Source organism: Alternaria alternata (genome assembly GCF_001642055.1).
Source record: "Alternaria alternata strain SRC1lrK2f unplaced genomic scaffold CC77scaffold_12, whole genome shotgun sequence".
NCBI classification, from domain to species: domain Eukaryota; kingdom Fungi; phylum Ascomycota; class Dothideomycetes; order Pleosporales; family Pleosporaceae; genus Alternaria; species Alternaria alternata.
In genome coordinates, this window is record NW_017306201.1 from 245644 (window position 1) to 263767 (window position 18124).

At 50.6% G+C, this 18124-nt stretch overlaps 5 protein-coding genes across 5 annotated transcripts; 2 read left to right on the top strand and 3 right to left on the bottom strand.

The window, feature by feature from the left end:
- Nucleotides 1–109: 109 nt before the first annotated feature.
- CC77DRAFT_1009412 (TPR-like protein) lies at nt 110–2390 on the top strand (the record flags this gene model as incomplete). Its single annotated transcript, XM_018523594.1, has 3 exons — nt 110–1269; nt 1329–2090; nt 2141–2390. 3 exons carry the CDS (start codon nt 110–112, stop codon nt 2388–2390), a joined length of 2172 nt encoding a protein of 723 aa, XP_018385092.1.
- On the bottom strand, nt 2342–4399 carry CC77DRAFT_134250 (hypothetical protein). The gene is made up of 3 exons (XM_018530194.1): nt 4108–4399; nt 3402–4052; nt 2342–3353 (listed from the first exon to the last, which is right to left on the bottom strand). The coding sequence occupies exons 1-3, from the start codon at nt 4136–4138 to the stop codon at nt 2452–2454; spliced, it is 1584 nt and encodes a 527-aa protein (XP_018385093.1). The 5' UTR covers nt 4139–4399; the 3' UTR covers nt 2342–2451.
- An 871-nt stretch (nt 4400–5270) lies between these two features.
- CC77DRAFT_134151 (putative caffeine resistance protein 5) lies at nt 5271–7931 on the bottom strand. Its single transcript, XM_018530192.1, has 7 exons — nt 7014–7931; nt 6902–6943; nt 6524–6812; nt 5931–6454; nt 5776–5871; nt 5552–5721; nt 5271–5502 (listed from the first exon to the last, which is right to left on the bottom strand). The coding sequence occupies exons 1-7, from the start codon at nt 7690–7692 to the stop codon at nt 5437–5439; spliced, it is 1866 nt and encodes a 621-aa protein (XP_018385094.1). The 5' UTR covers nt 7693–7931; the 3' UTR covers nt 5271–5436.
- A 663-nt stretch (nt 7932–8594) lies between these two features.
- CC77DRAFT_1062019 (hypothetical protein) lies at nt 8595–13973 on the bottom strand (the record flags this gene model as incomplete). Its single annotated transcript, XM_018528486.1, has 3 exons — nt 8595–9385; nt 9436–13796; nt 13909–13973. The coding sequence occupies 3 exons, from the start codon at nt 13971–13973 to the stop codon at nt 8595–8597; spliced, it is 5217 nt and encodes a 1738-aa protein (XP_018385095.1).
- Nucleotides 13974–16674: 2701 nt separating this feature from the next.
- On the top strand, nt 16675–18108 carry CC77DRAFT_1050723 (FAD/NAD(P)-binding domain-containing protein; the record flags this gene model as incomplete). Its single annotated transcript, XM_018527635.1, has 1 exon — nt 16675–18108. The coding sequence occupies one exon, from the start codon at nt 16675–16677 to the stop codon at nt 18106–18108; it is 1434 nt and encodes a 477-aa protein (XP_018385096.1).
- Nucleotides 18109–18124: the final 16 nt, after the last annotated feature.

Below are 18124 nucleotides of genomic sequence, written 5' to 3' on the forward strand. Positions count from 1 at the left end.
GAAAACCTCGATCGCGTACAAATTCGTTAAAAGTCGACAGAATAAATTCGACGCCATCTTTTGGCTGAATGCTGACACCGCTGGGAAGCTAGCCAGTAGCTTTGGCGAAATGGCATTGGGGTTAGGTTTGCAAAAACCAGAAGAGGACAGAGATTGGGTGATGAGTAAGAATCTGGTGCTCCAATGGCTCGAGAATCCTGTCAAGACATACGGGTACCAAACTACAGCGACACTGCCTAAAGCTCGGTGGCTACTGGTGCTCGACAATGTTGATGATTTCGGGGTTATGGAAGGATTCTGGCCTCCAAGAGGGACAGGATCTATACTGATGACAAGCAGAGCGCCGCATGTTGGGAAACTCACCTCTTATTCCGATGCAGATCATGAAACATCGACCTACAGAATCGCGCTAGAGCCATTCACTGAAGAAGAAGGACAGAGGTTTCTACATAAGCTGACGAATCGTAAACGGACACATGACAGCGAGCAAGCAGCGCGGAAACTCGCTCGCCGCATTCAAGGTTATCCCCTGTTCCTCACACAGTTTGCTGGTATGATGAGCGACGGACTATCCAGCTTCAACGATCTGCTGAAAATGTACAATGAAGAACTTCATCATCACAAACTACACGGAGAAAGACAGGAGATACGCAACAGCAAGTATCCACATACTACAGCTACAGTATGGATGCTTGACAAGCTTGATGCAGCTCCTCGTATGGTTATGAATGTCTTGTCATTTCTTGACCCCGATCACATTCAAGAAGAGATTTTGACCGAAGGTGCGGCAAAGATCAAGGCCAGAGATTATCCGAAGACTTGGAATGATTATTTCGCAGCCCGCCAAGCACTCTGGAGACGATCACTACTTAGAACTGCGGAAAACCGGAGCAAACAAGAAAAGGATGAAGTATTAACGAATGACAGTGCCTCTGAGGAAGACATCGGGTCCGTGACAGGATCCAAAGAAGGGATTATCGAACAGGTCAAGTCTCAATTAAGCGTCCATCGTGTAGTTCAGGATGCATCGCGTTCTCAGATGACGAGGGAACAGCTACGGGAGGCGTTTGATACTGCTGTCGGTTTGCTTCTGACCCGATGGAATCGAAACGAAAGACTTTGGCACTACGATCGCAAAGATTGGCCACGAGCCGAACACCTGTATCCACATGTTGTTCAGATGCGATATCACTATGTGCAGCTAGAACTGGAAAGCCAGAGAACTATCGCAAGTGTAGACTTTGTAAGGCTTCTAGACTGTGCAGCATGGTTAGTCGTTCCCTCTCGCGTGATTACTCGACAGATCAGGTCGTAATTAACTGACACAGGTTCAATCACGAACGAGGAAGATCTCAAGAAGCAAAAGAGCTGTTGACTACTGCCTTCACCGTGTGTAAGGAGTATTTGGATTGCAACGAGAGCCTGATGTTCGAGATTCACACTAGCCTTGGTTGTGTAGCTACTGAGGTCAATGACCCTGAAACATGCTACGAACACTACAAAAGCCTTTTACGAATGACGGAAGAAAAGTATTCAGATCCCCAGAGCGAGGCCGACTTCGACGCTCTGATGGTGGCCAATAACGAGATGGGTATCGCCGAGATGATGATGGGCCAAACCTGTAGAGCCAAGGAACTGTTTGAGATTGCGCTCGACCAAGCATCTCGTTTTCGTGATGCTTCAGAAACTGCTAAGTCGATCTACCTACTGGCATCCGCCAATCTAGGGTTAGCTCAATGGACCGATGGGCAATACGAGGAGGCTTGGCACACGCTGCTACAAGCTTGGAATTACCATGAGGAGCTGACTCGCGCTGGAGAAAATACAAGCTTTGCGCAAGTGGCGCCTACCTATTCGAGAGACTATGCTAACTCGAGAAGACCTGGTAGAATCGCTCACGCTATTGGCAACGTCAAAGACAGCCAGAACTGCGAGGATAAAAGCGACAACGGGAAAGAGGCACTTGGATGGTATAAACAAGCATACGAACACTACGAGAAAACAATCGGCAAGTACCATCATAGATCAGCGGATGTGTGCCACAAGCTCGCGATGAAGTATATTGAGCTTGGAGACTTCAACCAGGCACGGTACGTACTTGAAGCCATTGATTACATCAGACATACTAATTGCGACAAAGCGATTGCATTAGCCAAGCCCTCAAAGTCTTCAAGACTCGAGATTATTACAGACCCGAACGCGCGCGAACCAAAAATCTTGAAAGTATCTTAGCACGACGTGAGGGCAACATTGAACAGGCTGACAAGATTTACGAAGAGGCTAAGAAGCTATATTGGAAGCATATGGATGAAGCGAAAAAAGGGAAACTTAAAAGCAAGTCTCCAAAAGAAGCAGACTTCGATAGTAGTGTGGCGTTCTGGTCCCGCTAAATGACACAAGTACCAGGGCGCAATGTGTTCCTCATACTGTAATTCATTCGTATCGTTGCTTTCAAGGCCGCGTCTTCTTGGAATCATTTTTCAACATCCGCCTGAGAAAGACTAGCGAAATTAACATCACCGGAGCACTGACCGCAGCCCAGATCCAAAGGCTCAACTTGCCCTGTCCAAAGGTTGAGAAGTTCATACCAAAGAAAGTGCATACGAACGAAAGCGGTACGTAGAGCAGGGTTACAATTGTCGTCAGGCGTGTCAACTTCTCCAGTCCCTCAGATTGTAGATTTGATCTTTTGGCTTCCAATAGAGAGGCATTGTGTGCAACCATCTCCATAGCCCTCTCACAACGCTGGATCAACTGTATGATTTGAGCATGAAGATGCTGAAAATCGTGCACGAGGCTCGTCCGTGCTCTAGAGGCTTCGCGTCGATCATGGTGATCGACGTTTGGAAACCACACCGGGTCGTCGGCTGCTTTGAGGAACGCAACGACATTGCTAATGCGATCGGAATGGGCGTCAAGAATAGTACGATCATACTGTATATTGGCACGTTCGGGAAGAGCATCGTGTGTCGAGTTCTTACTCTGAAGGCTCTCTCTCACGATGCTCTCGATTCGGTTGTCGAGAATGTCTCTCATCATATTCAAAAACTGGTTCTCGGCCGCAGCAGCAAACGAGTACACCTCGCTGACAGCATAGAAAGGATCTTGGCTCGTCAGGTGAGGGTCTAGAGTCTTGCCGTACGCTTTGTGAAGACTATTGAAAACCTGAGTTGCGTTGAATCGCACGTCAGATGAGGCAACGGAAGAGTATACTGATTCGCCGAATCTTATGGGTCGATTGAAAACAGTCGGACAAAGCTTAGGAGCGATGTGGAGCATATTGGGCGCTCTCTTGAATAGGAAGGAAAGATCGGGATCTTTGTCCTCGTAGCCAGCGTCAGTCCATATAAGTACTTTGCATTGTCAGCGCCTAATACATGCAGTGGTTAGAGAAGCGGTACCTGTCCACATATTGTTATCTCGCAGTAAGCACATAGACACCTCTTGTAACAAAGTGAAATGCTCCTGATTGTGCAGATACACATCTCTAACGATAGGCTGTCCAACAGGGTGACGTTGGGCGTTGTCTAAGATTTGCTTTCTGAGATCCTCTACGAGCAGCGCTCTGGTCCTAGACATATCTCTGAACGAATCCCCTGTATCTCCGAGATAACCAATAGTCGGTATCTTGAGCTTGAGGGTGTGGCCAGAACTAGAGGGTAAAGATGGCTCAGCGAATACATCAACATGTACCGACGGCCTGATAGAGCCCAAGTGTTGTTGGAAAAAGTGCATATCAACTTTGTACTTCTCTCCAACATCTTTGAGCCAACGCGAGGAAGGATAACCACTGAGGAAAAGCAACCCCAGGCTCTCATGATCTCTTGTAACTTTTTCAGGTATATCGAAGCTATTTGACCTGGTGTCTGAAGAGCGCCGAAGATCATTAATCATCGGTCGTGGGTATGGCCAGGTGAAGGGCTTATCGTCAACCGGCCATTGCGACGACGGTTCTGACAAGTATTCCAAGAAGTCTTTCAGATGGGGTGCACTGAACAAGGGATCACGTTGAGCCTCGGCGAGATATCTTCTGCAATGCGTCACATACGGATGTTCTGAGACCACATAAGTAAAGAGACATATATGTAATGAGTGGTGGGCGCTTATCACCTGTGACTATAGCCTTCGAGCCCAACATACCAGTACCAATGTGTAACGGAGTTTGAAGAGCGGCGATGGCTTATTTAGCATGGAAAAATGTTTTGAGAATAAAATACTGCACCGAGGCAGCTAGAGACAGGAAAGAAGTGAAGTATCGGAGCAAAAACTGTTGGTGTACCGCAATGAGACATGACATGCAGCCAGACTCACCGGATTTGGTCTGCCGTCAAGGCAATTGCGTCCAATCTCAGTAGCGGCGCAGAGCATAGCGACAGGCATATGCGAGGCAATCATGGGTTGGGCGCTTACAATGAGGCGGCTACCACACCATACAGCTCCTGCCAGCCCGTCACTGCATGCTGCACGTTATCCGAAACGGCACGAATCCTCGTATCCACAAGAGGTCCTCCGACTACTTTATAGGCCGTAGACTGCGTAATACCCGAGAAGCGTTCACGTGGTGTACGATCATGCTATCGCTACGCTGCTAAGGGCGAGAGCGCATCAGCAAAAAGTATCGTATACCTGTGTAGGTTGGAGAAGGTTAACCGATACGAACATGACGGACAAGGCTGGCCCCCAAAAGTTGGGCCGCTATGGCGTTAATAGATGTGTCACATCAGGCTGTGCCAATAATACACCAACATCTCCAAGGAAGAGGCTCAAGGCGCGTCACGTCGCTCATTATGCGCTGCAACGACCGCAAAAGTTCCGCCAAAGATGCAGAACTACTGCGATGAGAGCGGAAGGCCGGGAACGGTGCCTGGCGTGGGCGAGAGCTTTAGTGCGGAGGGTCCGAGGGTGGAACGCGTCGTGGCAGCTTATATTCTTGGTGTTCACATCGAAAGGTTCTTACTTCGCGTCAGAAACAGCTCTAATCCTTGCTAAGAGCGTTGATGAACGTACCATTGACACTCACTGCTGCATATGCCTCCATGCATGCCATGCCGAGGGCGTTAGCCGTCGAGCGCGTGGGTCATAGTTACGGGGGCACCGGGGGTTAAAGATTGCCGAGCCATGAACAAGAAAGGCTACGCTTTATTGAAGACGCGCCAGCGGGCGGCCCTTTTGACCATGCACAGAAGCTAGTTGAAGTACTTTACAAGTTGTAGAGCGCGAATCAAACTCGATAGCGTTGAATGGCGAGCATGATATTAGAAAACACATGCGCGTTATGGATTCACGCACCGTAGGGGCTGGGGGTCTAGTCCCAAAACGGCCTAGACCTAACACTCCTTTCCAAGAATGATGGATGACGCATGGAACAGTCTATCTCGTCTTCCCTACGACACCACTATTGTTGCTCGTGTTCCTCCGGTCGTAGCCTGTCGTATCTCAGACAGCAAACTTTGACCTTGCTCTCAGCCTTGCGCCGTACACCCAAATCAGATACATACCGATCTAGTCCGGATTAGCTCAATGCGAGGTTCTGTAGGTAGTTCAAACTTACGATACCCATCACACTCAACCCACCCAGAAGACTGATACCCTTTCCTATCCCTAAGTTGATGTACATGGGGCGGGAGAAAAGCACGGAACCGAAAGCGAAGCCCGAGCGACAAAAGTCATTGCCTGCAAAGAGGGACGCGGCGTATGTTGGGTAGGACATGGGGACATACGCTATGTAGGGGTCAGTAAAGTGAACAGGTAACAGGAAGTCCAACAACAACTTACAAAAGACAGCCTGGAAAATGATGAAGACGCTGGTCGAGTATATCGTGATACCGATGGCTGTAGCGATCCAGTGTATGGAGTGGCGAGCCGTCCAGCCTACATGTATCAGCATTAACGTTCACTTTAGCTCCTCGAAACTGCGGTCAGGAACTCACCAAAAAGGAACAGTCCAACCGGCACGCCAAAACTTGCGAATATCGCTGGCACGAGTCTGTGTTCTTGTGGTCTCAAGCCCCTCTTCAAGATATCCGGTGTGAGATAGAATTTCAGGTAAGAAAAGTATATCGTGATCGAGATGAAACACCCCACGATGATCACTAAGAAGACTATCGTCATCTCGCCAACATTGAATCCATATATCTCAAGATACACCAAGGGGAAGACTTCGAAGAAGGAGTAGTAGATACCATAGGTTAGAGCGGAGTAGACGTTGATGAAGAAGAGAGCAGGGTCTTTTACGCAAATCTCCAAGGGCTTGATGATAGCATCTGCGAGTGTGGCGGAGAACTTGATGCCTTTGCGATCGATCTCTATCTGCGTGTGGATGTTTGGGTTGCCTGTTAGTGCACGGAGGCGAGCAGAGCGATGCAGCAAGATGGTAGTAGGTTGTGTTTCCGGCAAGAAGAAGAAGAATAGGAGGAATACTGGGGCGGCCATCCATAGGAGTTCCCACTGTGACCTACGATGTGTGATCAGCATGAGACAACACGCAATGCATATCACGAATTGTTGAAGGAATGAGACATACCAGCGCCAGTTCTCGGCATACACAGAAAACCCGGACAGAAGAGGTCCAAGTGCTGGTCCAGCGAATGCGGCTGCCGTCCAGAAAGCAAGGCCATATGGTAACTGCAACAGAGCATATAGATCCTGCATACTTGCTCCGCCGTTCGCTAAACATGGACTTCCAAAGAAACCTAGCAAGAAACGGAGGACGAGGAGACCGCCGAGGTTGTCCACTAGTGCCGCAGGTAGAGTCAGGATGGTGAAGAGAGCGAAGGTAGTGATGTAAGGTATGTTCCTGCCGAGCTGCGGAACTAGGAGAGCTGTCAGTCAAACTTCATCTTCGTGATGGTAGTGACCTATCTGGAGAGGAATAGGTGAAGACGTGTGGATATGCTCTTACCTTCACTTAGCGGCGCAAACAACAACGGTCCAATTCCGTAACCTGGAGATACTTTGTCAGCCTAATCATACCCCAAAATAATATCAACACATAAGAACACGCAAGGGCTTACCCAAAACATACAGCGCCAACCCCAGACTCGCCTTGAAAGCACCCACTCCAAACCTCTTCATAACCAACATCTGACTGCTAACATAAATTGAACTCCCTGCATACACGATAAACGTATACAGACAGATCAGAAATGCCGTCCAAGCCTTCTTCCCCCGAGACCAGTTGTGAGGGTTGGCTGGATCGGTAGTGGTGTACCATTCTGCTAGTATGAGACCGTCAGCTGTCTTTGTAGGAGCGATAGCATGAGGTGCTGAGCGTGTGCCATGGAGTGAGAGAGTGGCTTCGAGACGTTCGGCTTCAAGGCGTTCAGGGCTGAAGGGGAGGGTATGCGAAGCGATTGTCGCTGCTGGGACACCAAGTTCTTCGCGGTCTGTTGAGGTTGAGTTACGCGAATGGGCTTTCTCGATATCTTCTGTTCGAGAGGGGAGCTTCTCTAAGTCGTCTGGAAGGGGAGCGTCAGTGGTCTGGTCCGGGTTTGGCTGGCTGATGGCGGTTGCGGAGTTGTTGGAGTGCGCTTGAGTCGTCGAGCCCGACGCTCCAGTGTTTCTTTCAGTGTAGGCAGCAGGAATTTCAAAGCCAGGTAACTCTTCTGGATACTTGAAGACGCGGTTACGTGTTGCGTAACGAACGAGCTGACCAAACGGTGCATCGCGCACTATTTCCCTCAGGGTCTCCATACTGTCTGAATGCTAGCGGGTGAAGTTCCAGCAGAAATAATGATTATCAGGAGATCTATTCGAATTTCTAGGCGCACCGATACTATTATATTGACAGGTGCTACTTCCAGCCTGATCGCCAAGGGCTCCTGCAAGGGATGGTCCCCTTGCTCCCAGCAATTTCACATGAATCACTCGTACAAAAACGCCCTTCTAATTGTCAGCAAAAGCCATTAGATATCAATGAATGGGTGTCATGATTTCATAGAATGTTCGATAAGGTAAGTGTGAGGAAACGCCGGAAAAGGCATGTAAGATCCGGAAGAAGCTTACTTCCGGCCACGTGATTGGTACATTTGAGGCAGCCACGCAGCCAGCGAAGTATATATCGCTTTTCGTTGACCGATCGGAACCAGGTGTTGGATTATGGTAGGTTAGCTGGGCAGACCGGACTTCCCAGCCCCTGGCTTGAATTAGTGATCGGTGGTCACCAATGGATTATGCATTCGGTCAGCTTCAAGCATCCGCCAAGATCCGATACAACATCTCCGAGCGCCGGCATGCACTTGCTGACGAGCACTGCTGACTGGAACTCATCATATCTGCGCAAGTTTAGGCAAATCACGACTTACGGATCTTTGGTACGTCAACGTGTCAATTATGCGGCGCAAAAGAAGCCGATTAGACTTAACTATGTGTACACTAAGAGCAGGCAACCACCCATAGGCTCTGGTATACGCCGAGACAATAAAACAAAAAGGAAATATGCTTGCGCCCTGATGAGAAGCGGGTCTTGATCGCTTACTTTTTTCTTTCCAAACCCCGTCTAAATTTCATCACTCTCACCCACCCACCCTGTTCATCCTCTGAGCCCTATGTACAAGGAAAATAAGTGCGCGATCGTACGTTCGAAGCAGGGATCTCTATTCGGAAGCCGTAGTAGGCTTCGCTTCGTAAGCCGTCTTCGCGGTACTGGTCAAGGTCTCTAACTCTCCGCTCGTTTCGCACATGGACCGGAAAGAACCGTCTTGTTTCCGAACAAGATCGTACGGATGACCATATTCGATGACCTCACCCTTATCCAAAACAAGGACCTTGTCGTAGTCGATGATCGTTTGAAGACGATGAGCGATAGTGATAGTAGTGTTCTTGATCTGACGGATAGTCTCCTGAATCTTTGCATCGGTTGCGTAATCGATGGAAGCCGTGGCTTCGTCCATCAGCAGCACCTTGGGTGCCTTGAGTAGCGCTCGAGCAAGACAGAGCAGTTGCCTTTGACCTTGGGACAGGTTAGAACCGGACTCTGATACTGGGGAGTTCAGGTTCTTGAAAGGGTTCTTGTTCTCGGCCTCCATCGCAGCTTGTGCCGCAACATCGTCCTGGTCTGCGGGACGCCCGTCGGGCATCACCAAGACGGTGTCTTCTTGTGTCTCGCCACGCTCCCAGTCGCGATTTGCGAGAATGGAACCAGGATTGGTAGTAGCGGCTGAGTAGCTGGCATTAACATCTGCAGTCACGGCGCCTGATGTAGGGACAGGGATTTGAACGGCACGGGGTGGGGAGGCGGCTCCGGTAGGTGTCACAGTGCCAGATGCCGGACGTGATAGCGTTGAGATAAGGTTGACTTCGCGTAGTGCAGTGTAGATCTCCTCATCAGTAAAGATTGAGAAAGGATCAAGATTGCTTCGGATAGTGCCCGTGAATAAGGTCGGATCTGTTGGATGTTAGCACTTGCTGAATCTTGATGAACCTATATTTACTTACCTTGCGGTACCATGACGACATTCTCCCGCAGATCATGCAGGCCAATCGTACCAACATCGATGTCATCAATCAGGATCTTGCCCTTTTCAGCCTCCAACGCTCGGAACAAGGCAAGAGCCATTGAACTTTTACCAGCACCTGTCCTGCCCACTACACCGACCTTCTCTCCTGGAAGGATTTTGAAGGTCAGGTCCTTCAAGACAAGGTCGAAGTCGGTCCTGTATCGTGTACTGTAGTTGATGAACTCTACGGATCCCTTGCTTGGCCAGTTGGAAGGTGGGCGGGTCTCCGGGATGACAGAGGGTGCCTCCTGGTCTACATCGAGGTACTCCTTGACACGCTCGACCGAATTCATGTTCTGCTCGTTGGCGGAGTAGAGACGAACAAACCACAAGACGTTCTCAGTGAAGGTAACAGCGTAGGTGAGTGCGAGACCAGCGGCACCTGCATCGATGCGCCCAACGCTGAGCACAACGAAAGCTCCGGAGAAGAAGGCGACCATAGCACCAACGACATCCACTCTGAACGCGAGCCATCTGTTAGCTGCCCAGAGATAAATGAAAGGTCGATGTTGAGTGTTAATCTTGTTCAGGTTCTCGCGAATGAAGCGGCGCTCATCACCGTAAGCTCTAATGGTCGTCATACCAGATAGAGTTTCACCAAACTGCTGATATAGCGGGCTTCGATGTACGGACTCCAATCGCTTCAAGTCGCGTGATGAGTTGATGTAGAAACGACCTATGAGGAAGTAAAGTATTGAAATGAAGAAAGCCGCGATCAGGAAAGCAGGTGTGATGACCGAGATAAGGATAACGATCGTGATGATAGAAGCGAAGCAATGGACAACACCAATAGCGACAGGCGCCACCTCTTGATCGACAGATTCGATATCCTTGGAGAATCTGTTCATGAGTTGACCGAGCGGGGTCTGATCGAAGAAGCGGAATTTGGCATGCGTAACTTTCTGAATGAGGCGTTCGTGTATGCGCTTGGATGCAGCTAGAGAACCACCGAACAGGAAGCCTTCTCGTAAGAATGTGATAAACATGAAGATGAGTCCAAGAATGGCATATACACCCAAGAAGTACGCCGAGTTGACATCTGGGTTCGGGGCGCTGAAAGTGGTTTGCATAGTGTTGTAGGCATACGACTGCTGCTCCGGTTGGGCTGCAAAGAAAGGAATGTTCCAGCTGCAGGTGCCACTGTTCATACATGTGCCCATACCGCTCAGAGTCGGCGCATGTGTTACTGGAGTCTGATGGTGTGTACCCATGACAGCATAGCCCTTTTCTGCGTATGCGTTTGCCCACGTGCGGATCCAGAGGTTAGTAGACACCGAGGAGATTTGTGCGGCCACGAAAGCGATAGTAGCACCAAGCCAGTAGTACCACGGGCCCATAGCCCGCAGATACATTGTGATGATGCTGAGCTTGACACCACCCTCGGCCTTCTTTTCCTCCTGGCTGTTGCTAGCTGTTGTCTTCTTAGCGTCCGGCTTGCCATTCATAGTGACATTGGCGGATCCGTTGGCGTGATTAGCATCACCGTTCGCCTCTTCGCCTGCATCCGAGGAAGGCTCTTGAGAAGGAGGCTTGGAAGCACCTCGTGAAGCGGGCCGTGATTTTGTGAGATCTTCTGTGAGCTTTCCGGAGGTGATGACTTCGTCTGCTGTTCCTTGTGCGACTATCCGGCCGTTCTCGAGTACAACGGCGAACTCTGCATGTGGCAGACAGAGACTGACATTGTGTGTGACCAGGATACAAGTTCGATTGGCCATGAGCGGTCCATGAAGTGCGTAGTGGAAGATCCATTTGGCGGTATGGGCATCGACAGCGCTCAAGACATCATCGAGAAGAACATGACGGGCCTTGCTGTACAGTGCACGAGCCAGCGAGATACGTTGCTTTTGACCTCCAGACAGCGTTACACCTTTCTCTCCTACTATCGTCTCGTCACCGTTGTCGAGTATCTCGAGATCTCGCTTCAGAGAGCAAGCCTCGATGACATCTTGGTAGCGCTTTTGGTCGAAATGACTAGCGAATACAATATTGTCCTTGACTGTACCATTCACAAGCCAAGCTTGCTGAGCGCAGTAAGCGATACTGTCAGTGAGTCCTGTATCGGGGTCGGGAGTCATGTCTTCTCGGCTGAGTCCACCTGGTAAGTAGACGCTTCCCTTGAGCTTCGTCATCTCACCAAGCAGGCCCATCAGCAAAGACGTCTTGCCAGACCCAGTGGGTCCAACGACAACGTTCAGCTTGCCCACACGGAAAGTTAAATTGAGATCCATAAGCTTGAAGGCATCAGCTGAGGCCTGGTCCGCCATGTCGGTTCCGCCCCAGCTGAATGTACCATTCTCGAATCCAATGATGGCTTGGCCATCTTCGTCCTTCTTCTGTGTGATAAGCTGCGCGTACTTGTCGGTCTCAGGCTCCGAGAGATACTCCTCGATACGATCGACTGAGACCTTGGATTCTTGAACATGAGCAACCATGTCTGCGAGTTGGTCCAGCGGGATCCTAAGAATTTGGAACAACGAGAGAGCAGTGAAAGCGACAGACGGAATGAGCGCTTTGTGTTCGACGTTCGTGTAGACTAAGAAAGATAAGAACGTGATTAAGACTGGTGAGCCCGACCATATCGTAGCTGCCACCGCCCACAGAATATAGCGCCGTCGCAGATGCTTGAGCTCAGTGTATCGCTTCTCGTTAACCAGTCCGATGAAACGCTGTTCCCAAGCAAAGAACTTAATGATTCGGATATTGGTAAGAACCTCGTTTGTGGTGTGGATACGAGCATCGGTAGCCGCAAGAATGAGCTTCTGAATCTTGGAAAACTGTCGCGCGACATACATGTTGATGGGAAGCAGGAAGATCATCATGCCGATACCGGCAATTGAGCTGTAGCCCAGGATGCGGTAAAGTAAGAAGATAGCCACAACGACTTGAACTGGAGTGTTCGCCCAGAGAAAATGGAGATAGGCGCAGATTTCGCTGACCTTGAAAGCGTCAACAGCCATGAGGTTGATGATGGCGCCGGTTGTGACCTGAGCGTCAGATACTGGCTTTGTGGCGTCTTCTTCTTTGGCGGCTCCATTCGCCTTCTTCTTGTTCTTGCCGAAAGTGAACATGCGCTTCAATCCCTTTGGCTCTTCGTCTTGCTCCTGTTTCTTCTTTTCCTCACCCAATGTCTTCTCAGTAGTAGCTGCTGCTCGACGCTTGAGTGCTTTGGCATAAATCTCTCCAATGATGACGGCGCGTAGACGAATGCAAATCTTCCGACCGAGCCATAGCGCTTGACCATCTGCAAGTGCGGACAAACTGCCAGAGACGAAAAGCAGAATGACGTAGAACCATGCGGCGTTGGCGGGTGTCAAGTCGGGCTTCTCAACGTACTCCAAGATAACCTTTAGAAGTAGTGTCGGGGCGAAAGTAAGGAAACCGGAAATGGCAGCCCAACCTGCTTGGATGAGTAGGCCTCGTTTGAAGTGCTTTAGAAGATGGTAGGCCAAGCCTGAGGTTTTCTTGACTTGACGATAGTTCGCGATGACCGCTGCGGCCTTGTCCTTGGAAGGGAGATTCCAGACATCGGTAAGCTCGTATGTCTTTTTGTATCCAGTCCAAACGATTGGGTCCACCCAGCTGAAAGTAGCAAGGGAGAAAACACTGGCGACAGGTTCCCGGGCAGGCGCGATGTCGCCCTCATACTCCAATTCTACTGCCTTGTTGCCTTTTCTAGAGCACAGAGAGATGAGAAACAGTAGCGAAACGAGGACGAAATCGCCAATCATAAGCTTCTGGTGTAAAGGCGATCGCGGATGGATAATGGCTGATCGGAACAGGAGGACGCTAAAGACCCATTGGAAGCCGTAGATGAAGGCAGTGTGGTACCAGAGATGGGGGAACGAAAACCTGCTCGTGCTAGAGAGGAGCAGTCGCAAGGACGCTAGAGTGGCGATGTAGGCCCAAACAGCGACATTGGCAATGGCAGCGAGTTTGCCGTGCTTGCCCCATACATTGGTCAACAGCACAGTGACATGAAGTCCAAGCTGTGCCAGGACCGCCAGCTCTTCGAGTATAACGACCGTGAGTTCTCCGCGAGGTTTATCTACAGCCATGGTGGATACCGTGTTGACTGCTTGGAGCGCAAGGTCTTCATTCCGCTCCAGTTCGTCGTCGGCCTCGCTGTCGGCTTCGTCGCCATCGTAGTGGCGACTTCGGTAGGACCAGACATTGCCGGGATCTTCGAGGACGCTGTAGGCGTGGTAGTACTTGGACGCGGTGGCGGCGAAGTAGAGTTGGACCAGTAGGTAAGCGACGGATACTCCGCATACGATGAGAGGGAACAATGTTTGGAGATAGCTGTGACGTGTTAGCCTTCAGAGTCGTTCGTGGTGGCGCATCGCCAATCGGACGGCTGCAGTGGCATCTGAGACAGCGCGTGGGATAGCGCAAGCCAAAAAGAAGCACCTACTCTTGCTCGAAACACCTGGAAAAGTCGTCCCTGCCCCAGAGCGGGCCTCGACAGTGGGCGAACATGCTGTCTGCCGCTGCGAGTTGTACGAGACCTGTTGTGACCTGTGGTGGTGTTCAAACCCTCCAGCACTCGCACTCGTTATTGACGGCTGTTGAGGCGCATTGGGACCTGAAGAGGGGCCGGGGAGTGTATTCGCGCCTTCTGCTCGATTGCACCGAAGTAAACAAACGTTCGACAGGGGCCTCCAGGCAGGTGCGTCCAGGATACGGTGGTTTGCGAGGAAAGATGCTGCTTCTTCGGTTTGCGCTTCTAGTTGCCGCAAGAGCCTTTCCAGATCCGCACTGACGTTCACGCGCGTGCGCGAATCGACGAATGATGTAATTAGAGATTTCAGCCGATGTGCAACCGAGGCCGGGCTGATCTGATTAGATAGCGGACGATCAGATAACTGCTGCTCTATGGACGACGGGTGCAACGGAGCACACTTTCACCAAGCACAAACTCCTCTATCGAAACGTTACGGTGGTTGCTCGCGGAATGGAGGGTAGTCTTGACAAGAGAGCTAGATCGTCACGACATATAGTTTGACAGGGTTGTCTCCGCTTGACTCAAGGCGACATGGTTGTGCAGCACACGCATCCGCTGCGCATGTGTCACGGAGCAAGCAATGCATCCATTTTACGGCTTTTTCGCGCTTTACCGCCCTGCAGCTTCACACTACACAGTCACAGCAATGTCCTGACCGCCTCGTTAGACCTCTCAAGTGTCGTGTTATTGAATCAGAATGAGTCGTTAATGTCCCCGAGGGCGAAAGAGCCGGTCAAAGGGCGCAGACTGAGACTAGCTGTGAATCTCCCGCTTTCCATGTTGGGCCATCGTTCATGTCGCCCGTGCAACTAGGTCTTGTGCACGCTGGGCAATGCCCATATGCCAACGGCGTCTTACTTCGCGCAACGTCTGGCCTGATGCTTCTCTTCACTACCAGGAATGCCATGGTTGCCCGTGCCTGTTGGAGTCCCGAGCTAAAGAGCCTCACGTCCGCCCCAGAATTCGATAAGCATCAACAAACTCTATCTACGCCTCGTATCTGACATCGGAGAGTCATCTGTGACCTTCCTATAACGACGACAGCTCTATCGCGGCTGCCGGACTTAGGAAAGTCCGGGGTACTGTGGTGGCTGCAAGCTGCTTGCGACCAGCTCCGCGGGCCATGGGTAGTGGGACCAAGCGTTAGCTCCCCCACAGCTTACCAATCTGCATCTGCCGTGCATGCGGCCTGTAACGCTGCTGACATTGCCAATAGGCCCTTTGTTAGGTGCGTCCTACAAGTCGGTGAAGCCCTCGCACACATTTCGCTCTAAGATGCCTGCTGGCGCCATCTGAGGACTGCCGGCTCCCCCAAGCGCGCTCAACGCTTTGGCCAAGCAACACAGCGTTGAACGACGCGCTGCTCTCGAGTCTTGCGACATGTGAACATGTCTCAATACCGCTGTGCTCGTTCCTGTCATACTGGAGACGTCTTAGGAATATTCGCACCATGGCACCAAAACTTCAACACCACTACTAAGCCTTCACTCACAATCCCATAGTACCAAGGTACACCCAGCTCGCACGTGTGGAGAAGAATTCGTGTACAAATCTCCTTCTCAAAAATGAAATGAGAGGACGCACCGCGAAATGCGACATGACCTGGAGACCACGTTGACCATAATATGGATAGTCCATGCCGCTGACATGGCAATCTTAGAAGCCCACCTGAGCAATTTGACTGAACACGTAATTGAGGAGCTGTACGAACGCAGACGAAAAGCAGCGACTGGCTCATTCACGGCGAACTTCGCGTCGACCCATCCTCCTGGCTTTCAACCCGCATATCCAGAGCTGCCACAGGAAGCTTCAAGCTCCGAGGGCCACACAGCCTATGGGCGGCGGGCCACAGGAATGCTGTCGGGACCGTCCGCAGCATACAGATGAGGCACTAACTGCACACACGCCGCTTCCTTACATTCACACCACCTTTCCAAGCTACCATCACGATCCTTCATAGTCATTGACCCGCATACACAACGTTATTGTTGCTACTGAGATTCTCTCTTCCTTTGGCCATGAGGACTATGCGGCGGCTGCGTGGACGCTTCACTTGCCTGAGAGCGCCATCAAACATCAACGTATTGACCGGTCAGGTTGTTTCAGTCAGCCTCTTTAGTTCGAGACACATGTCGAATCGCTGTAGGTGGCAGATGTACGTCTTATACAAGATCTGACTTTGCTAAGTAAACATCAGTGGGCGCCACATGCTACGCCGCGATCCTTTTCCGACCAGTCAGAGACAGTCTGACTCCACACAACTATTTCAAAAGTAAGCAAGGTGAGCTGGAGGACGGCTGTGGTAAGTGGTGCAAACACATGTAGGTGAAAATATATGTAGGATTCTCGACGCTGAATCGCTTTTTGACCTTACGCCTCTATGTAAGGGTTTTAGGTTGCATACTTCCGAGGCTTTTGAGCGCTTCTATTGGGTTCTTCTATTGGGAAAGGACGTATTGGAAAGAGCTACTGTGTGCTTCGGCACATGAAGGAATGTTGGATGCAATGTCATGGACGTAGAATGGACCCCAAGAGGCGTAGCCATGCATCTGCACATCCGCGATGTGACCCAGACATGTCAATGTGGATGCTCAGGATCTCAAAAACATAGTATATAAGCTTAGAAGGACCTGTGATTATTCCAGTGTCTAGGAAGAAGCTTCTGCACTCCCAGAAATGCGTTCTTCTCTTCCCTCAGCGGGCCTCGTAGCCTCCCTCTTCGTATCTACTGTCCTCTCAATTCCCTCCAAATACCCTTCTTCAGCCTTCAGTCCCAACGACATCATCACTCGTGATGTAGCAATAATAGGTGGCGGCTCTTCTGGCACCCACGCCGCTATAAGCCTCAAAGATGCCGGCAAAAGCCTGGTAGTCATCGAGGTCAAGGGCCGTCTGGGAGGGCACACGGAGACCTACACCGACCCTGTAACTGGTCGAGCACAAGACTACGGTGTTTTAGTCTTTCACAACGAGAGTACCGTTCTGGACTACTTCGCCCGCTTCGATATACCCCTAGCCATTCCGGAATTCGCTACAAATCGCGCAAACTACGACCTCAGCACCGGCATCGAGGTCAACATCAGTGCTCCCTCTCCTGAAGCTTTAGGCGCCGGACTGCAAGCATATGGCGCTTTTCTGGCCCAGTACCCGGTGCTGAACAGTGGAATGTTCCTACCGGACCCTGTTCCAGAAGATTTGACCATGCCGTTTGGTGACTTCGTTGTGAAGTACGGTATCGAAGCTATCGTGCAAACACTGTACAGCACGAACCAAGGCACTGGGGACATCCTCAGCATGCCAGTATTGGAGCAGGCGCGTGTCAACGGATTGAGTCTAGTAGCGCAACTCGCTGCCAACGGTCTCATCTCTACAGCTCAACGCAACAACAGCGAGTTATACGGCAAAGCGCAGGCTGAACTCCTCGACGCCGATAGCTTGTTGTTGTCCTCTGAAGTGATAAACTCAGTACGCCACGACGATGGTGTGGAACTCGTTGTCAAGACACCGGACGGCGTGAAATTGATCTGTGCGAAAAAACTCCTCATTACCATCCCACCGAAACTAGATCTCCTTGCGTCGTTCGATCTGCAAGAGCAAGAACGTGACGTCTTTGCGAGGTTTATCAATGCTGGTTACTACTCCGCTCTAATCAAGAACACGGGCGTACCGGAAGACCTATTCATATACAACTACGCACCAGACACGCCATACAATCTGCCTGCAATTCCGGGCATCTACCTTATGCAACCAACCGCTATCCCTGGTGTCAAGGCAATCTACTACGGTGCTGATGTCTCAAATGCGACTTATCCTCTCTCTGACGATTTCATCAAAGGGGAACTCGTTGCTAGTATCAAGAGGCTACAGGCTGCAAACCCTGACAAGTTCAATGCAACAGAGCCAGAATTTGTCGTTTACACGTCGCATGCGCCGTTCTACGTCCAGGCTACATCTGAGGATATAAAGGCTGGGATTTACGACGAGATGAACGCGCTACAGGGCTTGAAAAGCACGTATTGGAGTGGAGCTGCGTTTAGGGCACATGATAGCAGTGCGCTGTGGCAATTTAACAAGGAGGTAGTTTTACCAATGTTGACGAAGGGGCTTTGAGTGTAGACGTCTGGAA